General features: G+C 40.2%; 1 protein-coding gene across 1 annotated transcript; it reads left to right on the forward strand.

Moving 5' to 3' along the window:
- The first annotated feature begins 176 nt into the window (after positions 1-176).
- LOC128306694 (polyphosphoinositide phosphatase) lies at positions 177-3,226 on the forward strand. Its single transcript, XM_053044283.1, has 4 exons — positions 177-322; positions 390-1,983; positions 2,066-2,660; positions 2,736-3,226. Exons 1-4 carry the CDS (start codon positions 251-253, stop codon positions 3,040-3,042), a joined length of 2,568 nt encoding a protein of 855 aa, XP_052900243.1. The 5' UTR covers positions 177-250; the 3' UTR covers positions 3,043-3,226.
- Positions 3,227-6,850: the final 3,624 nt, after the last annotated feature.

The following is a 6,850-nucleotide window of genomic DNA, read 5'->3' on the forward strand; positions in this document are numbered from 1 at the left end:
CCCAGTCTGATGTAAATCCAATCACAATACTATTTTTAGCCAATAGAGAAAGGTAAAAATCTTCAAGCATAAACAAGTGTTTCGTCGAATGTTATGAATCAGCTGGTAAGCAGTAGTCGATGAAACAATGACAATTTCTACAGACGATTAAATTTTCCACAACAAGTGGAGACAGCAAGCAGTGCGAATACGAACTTAGTTGGGTGGATCGTGGTAACAAACTGATTGAAAAGATTATAATACTTTAACGATGGATCAAAATGTTCGGTTTCACCCTCTTATAAGCTCGATACAGAAGGTGGCTTTGTTTGAGACAAAAGCGGTAGGTGTATTTTTGATAATAATGGCTCGTTTGGTGATGATTAATTTGTGCAATATCTTCATCGTAGAAACTGTACCTTATCGGGAGCAACAGTAAGGAGACGCGATTTCGCGTACTAGAAATTGATAGGCGTGCTCCGGAACTGACGATCTATGAAAATCCAAACGAGCTTGAAAAGGGCGACATACGTAAGTTTGTTCAGTCGCGTTCCTTCATTCGATCCATCAGTGCCTACGGCGTTCTGGGATTTGTTAAATTCCTCGAGGGGTACTATTTGATACTGGTCACTAAACGCACACGATGTGCCTTCATTGGCAAGCATATAATCTACACCATCAAGGATACTGCCATGATTCGCGTGAATGAATCTTCCAGCAAACAGATGCACCCGTTGGAGCAGCGCTATGTGAAGATGTTTAACAACGTAGATCTAAATAGTAATTTTTACTTCAGCTACAGTTATGACCTTACCCATAGCTTGCAATATAATCTGGCCGCACCCAAGTTTGTCGGTACGCGGTGCGATATTGTCAAGGATGAACCACTTGTTTGGCAGAACCGAACCGGGGAAAAAATTACGTATGCATTCCGGGGAGTTTCACGGGAACGATTCGTATGGAACGCATTTCATCTTAAGCCAATGCGGGATGTTATTCACAAGGACTGGATGCTAGAAATTATACATGGATTCATTAGCCAGTCAAGCATCAGCATATTTGGACGGCAAGTGTACGTTTGCTTGATAGCGCGCCGCAGCACTCGGTATGCTGGTACTCGATTCCTCAAACGTGGTGCTAACTTTCACGGTGACGTCGCGAATGAGGTGGAGACGGAGCAGATTGTGCTGGATGGCAATAGAATGTGTAGCTTTACGCAGCTTCGAGGCTCGGTGCCTTCACACTGGTCGCAAGACGTTAGCAAGATGGTACCGAAACCCCAGATTGCTATCGATCTTTCCGACCCATACGGGGAAACGGCAGGTAAGCACTACCAACGCCTGATGTTTCACTATGGCGCACCCGTTATCATACTAAATTTAGTGAAAACAAGAGAAAAACGTCGCCATGAAAGTTTGCTTAGCGAAGAAATGCAATCCACGGTGAGTTACTTAAATCAGTTCCTCCCTCCGAACCTTCGCATACGCTACATCGATTTCGATATGGCTCGCAAAAGCCGAGGTACGGGAAACGTGATGGAAAAGCTAGCAAAAATTGCGGAAACGGTCATCCAACAGACAGGCATGTTTTATTTGGACGATGAGCACAGCCAAAGACAGACCGGAATTGTGCGTGTGAACTGTGTCGACTGTCTGGATCGTACCAATACGGCACAGTTTGCGATTGGGAAATGTGTGTTGGCACACCAGTTGTATGATTTAGGGTTCTTGAAGGAACGCAAACTGGAGTTCGAGTCGGATTGCATAACGATGCTTGAGAATCTGTATGAAGATCATGGCGATACGTTGGCACTACAGTACGGAGGTTCCCAACTAGTGCACCGGATTAAAACCTATCGCAAGACCGCGGTATGGGCCTCGCAGGGTAATGACATTATGCAAACGCTGAGTCGATACTACAGCAATACCTTCAGCGATACCGAAAAACAACACAGCATCAATCTATTCCTCGGCTACTACATTCCTTCGAAAGCGGAGGTGAACAGTGAGTATCGAATATTATAGTAGGTTTTATTTAGAAATTAATAACGTATTTAAATTCGTATTAAAACATTTACTTGTTGCAGAGCCCCTACACATTTGGGATTTGGAGACGGATTTTTACATACACAATATACGGTTAGATGAAATTCGACAGATATCATCCACACCGCTCACGCAATGGGTTAGTCCATTCGTATTGAACTGTTTGCCGGCCGCAGTGAGCGATGAGAATCGTGTCGTGAAAGAGCTGATCAAGATACATTCGAATGATGCTGAAATAATAGATTACTATTCAAACTTCCATTACGATTATAAGCTCACGTCGTTCGAGGAGCACATCGACTATCAGCTGAGCCATCTGTCAAGAAACCTTGCGCCCGCCTTTCGGTCCCACTTTAGTCCGTTCGAGCCTATTCGCCGACAGCAAAGTACGGCGTTGAAAAATCCCTCCCTGACGGGTCAATCATCGACCAGCTCGGCAAACAGTTCGTCGTCCGATCGTTCGGACGATGAATCAGAGTCAGATGAGGAAGATAAAAGTAATCGCAACACTGCTCCAACCAGCAGCAACAATAGCAGCCGTGCGGAGGATCCGGTAACGTTGAGCTCCATGTTTCCGATGACGAATGACATATATGGATTTGAAATACGGATGCCCAAAAAAGCGGACATGTTGAAGTATGTGTTGCGGAATTCGATGGTTTTTTTTTAAATACTGCATGATGGTAATGTATTGATTTTTGTTTCATCTAGGTACGAGAAGTATGCTGAAATCAATCGAATCTGTAGCTCATCCGGTGGGCCAATTCGACCATCCTCCCCCCATCAGTACAACCGCCACGCGCAAATGAACGAGAGTGGTGGACTTTCGATATGCAACAATGAAATTATTATTACTAATGGAACGATGGAAAAGGATATTCAGAACGACATTGCCATTCCGACCGTAAGCGAGGAAAGTATAGCGATCTACGAAAAGTACTGTATGTTGAAGTACAGCATCATGCATGATTTTCGCTGCGATCCAAAGATACTGGAGTATGTAAATATGTTTGCATAAGCGTACACCAAGGGTATAAGAAATAAACAACGCCAGCGCAATAGATGTCACCAACAACTTTATTCTGTGTTCCCCATTTTTGTTCGTCTTGATTGTACATATTAGTATCAGCATGGTTATAATGGCGGTGTGCTTGACAGGCGTTTGCCTCTGTCCACGTACAATAGCTACCACTGTTATATACTAGTTAAATGTTACATTTTCCTGTCTTTGCCTTTGTCACAGCAATGGATACACTGATAAACGCGTGTTAAAAAAGGACCAGTACGGTCCACTGCAAAAGATTTTGCCAATCGCACTATAACATCGTTCCCATAGATTCCTATCACCATATATAATATACGCATACCTTACTTTCCATACCTACAGTGTATAGTTGTATAATTATATATATATATTGGAGAGTATCTACTACATGATTGATTTGGTATTATAAACTGTGTATATATTATTACCAATTATTAGTTTAGCATATGATGTTATTTCGTTTGCTTCCACCAATTCTTTATTTTGACAACATAATCTACGGATCGTTTGTATATTTATTGATATTCCTAGGTCGTATTTGAATATCAAACAGTACAACAAATGGAATATCTTGCGTTTTGATAACTTGTAAATATTGTTAATATTTTGTCTAACCTCTTTTTACCACCGTCTGCTTCCATGAATCTGTCACTAAAGCACTAAAAACATGTAGATTACTACTACCATGCTTTACAACATCAAGGGTAGGCGATGCTACACGTTCGTTTGGAGCGTACACGATGATCGTGTTTTGTTCGTTTTTTTGGTTTTCTTTTTTTTTAATCTTAATTTGTTATCTGTTAGTGATAGTTTAATGTTTCACGTACTATTCATAAAGCTGTTTGTTATTATATTTCGCACAAGTGGATATATAGATGTACTGTCTTTGTGTTGATCATTTGATCGTAGATTTGTTAGTTTTTAGGTTCTAAATGAGAACAAAACTAAAAATAATGAATCAACGCATAGGTTACACAGGACTACGAAAGTTCCCGATCGTTTGTATTACATTTTAAAAACATGTCTAGCAACATTCATCATACTCCGACAATAATTCTACTTGCGCTGGTTAATTAGTGTAGTTTCGTTTTTTGTTTTACTGTGAAATCTTATACACAAACTAGAGTATACAATAAGGGAGACGGTGTGGGCTATATCAAAATCAATAATAAGTATACGATAAACATCTTCTTCTCATTCCAACATTTTTGGTTTGGCTCATTTGGTAGCGAATTATGAAATGAATGGGTTAATGGAATTCATTAGTGTCTATCGACTAATGGACTAATGTTTAATAGTTTAATAGTGTGATTTTAAGACAATTCGATCAATTACCTATTGATACGAACTTCAGTGAATCTGTGACCCCATACCAGCCTTGTATTTGATAGTTAAATAGATACATACATATGTTTCGCGTGCATGCTTTTTCCGTTAGCACGATACATAACAACGATAACTTAATGCAAAACCAATCGATCAGCGGAGTAAGAGCAATGATTGTCGGCAATGCTCAAAATTATTTCCATTGTAAGACTAATTATCAACCATTAACGTACGAACATTGAGATGTGCGGTACTAAAATACAACGATAGTCAGTAGCGCTATGAGTATGCAGTTTTAGCACTGAACAAGTTACTAAACGCCTCTCTGGATGTTTGGAAGGATGATTCGAAACATTCGTTCATGCTTTTGGATGTGTGGATAAGATTCGTTCAAACGTTTTCCTCGTTCAAAGATACATCAGCAAAAAGTTATTGTCTAACTCACAATAACACGGCTCACGGTGGACCGAATTTTCTTTTCTACAGCTGTGTTCACCCGTCCTATTGTAACAGTGATCTGCACAACGATTGACAACAGATAATCCAAACAACGTACGCACACTGCGGAACACAAAGTTTAGCACACGACAATCGGGTAGTACATGGAGAAAGCTGTGTTTTTTTGGGGGTTGTTACAGGTCTATTGGCTTATCACTACTATGTTTTGGGGACTTTTGTTTTTGCTTTGCTGTTGTTGCGATCGTCTGGACAGTTTTGCCCGTTTCGTATGCGGAAGATTTGCAAGAAGCAGGAAATATATTTAAACAAGAAATTCATCTCGTTCGCAACTGTCTGACATCATATTACAAAACCTGTACAACGCATTATCGATGTTCGATTGATGTTAGTTTTTGATTGAGTCAGCAATTCATCATCATCATTGAGTTCAATTCTTTGTGTTCTTGTAGTTTGTTCGTGGGTTTTCTCTTTCTCATTTGTTAAGAAAGGGAAGATATATAATTGTTATGCGTTTAGTTGTGCTTTAGCATAACGTAGCGTAAGTTTTTTTTTAAATCCATCAGCTCTTCAATTTAAGTGTTCCAATTTTTACACCAGTTGATTGATGAATGCATTAGTCATCTTTCTAGTGGAAAGGTGAAGTTTACTTCGAGTAGTCCTTTAGTAGTAGTCCTTTGTATTGCCTTTTGATACCTGATCTAGGATTAGCCGTTATGTATTTTGGTTTAGTTTTTGCATTGGTAACTAATAATTTACACTGTAATGATAGTTACGTAGTAGTTATGTGTTATAAAGTGTGACAATCCATTTCAGCTGGGATGGGATAGTGTCTAGCAAAACTTGCAGCCATTCAAGTTTCGCAAAGAGATTATCGCCATCGCTGCCATGTGTGTCCTGGATGTCGAGGGACGCAGCGCTTCAATGTTGCCCGCTGGTGTATCTGCAAGAAGTAGTCTCTCGTTCATATGTTTACTCTAATTTGGTTGTGGATATTGCATACTATAGTGCTTTGCGTTACATGTATAATAGTGTTACAAGCCATAGACATCAATCGTATGGTAACGAACAATGCAGTATTTTGTTTAGGAAAGATTAGTAGCGCGTTGTGTTTCTACCGAACGCATTTTAGTTGGGGAGAGTGCAAGCAATACCCCATTGTTGCAAATCTGCATCGCCGGGGCATGCCAAAGGTATCGTATTTGTTTTCCCATATTTTGGTCAGATTTTTGTTTTTACTTTTGCAACATCCTACGGCTAAACAACGATAAGGATAATGTGCAAAGAGTTTAACAGTTCGATAGTATGACTTGAAGCTGTCAAGTAGATAACATGTGAGAGAGTATGTGTTCATTTGAAATAATGATTTCCAGCATTGATACAGCCACGCCGCACACCAGACGATATCGTGTAACTTCTTTCGACGTGTGGTGTTTTACCTGAGAGAAGCACAGTAGGAGCAGTATTTGTCAATAGTTGCAAAATTCCGTACCGAAAAGAAATCGGTTCTATCTGTACCTATCGGTTGCTAACGATTCCATCAATAGAGCAAACGTTAAACACCTACGCAGAAGGATGCGTATGATTGTGTTTGCGCCTGTCCGATCGGCGTAATCTCACCACGAAATACGCACAAACAGAGCTGTCAAACTGTTCGCAGTATCGGAGTATCCACATTACTGAACTCCTTGTTTAGCGGTAGGCTCGTCCAGTCGCAGCAGGCTAGGTCGATTTCGATCGATGCTTTTGAATGCCACTTTTCAATTACCTATGACAACTTGTACGACGGTTGGTCTGCTGAACGCACGACGATCCATATCCGACAGTGATCGTATTTAAAAAGCATCGAATATAGTGCCAATCAAAATCAAGGACGAAACCGATTGACTTAGTATTTTGCAGGGAGTAATTATAGTTTGTTTAAGCTTAAAGTTTCCTTTTCCATCTTCCGATCGAAAGTGTCCCATAGTAGTGGAATTATACTACGGGCAAGATATTT

Source organism: Anopheles moucheti, chromosome 2 (assembly GCF_943734755.1).
Source record: "Anopheles moucheti chromosome 2, idAnoMoucSN_F20_07, whole genome shotgun sequence".
Classification (NCBI taxonomy): domain Eukaryota; kingdom Metazoa; phylum Arthropoda; class Insecta; order Diptera; family Culicidae; genus Anopheles; species Anopheles moucheti.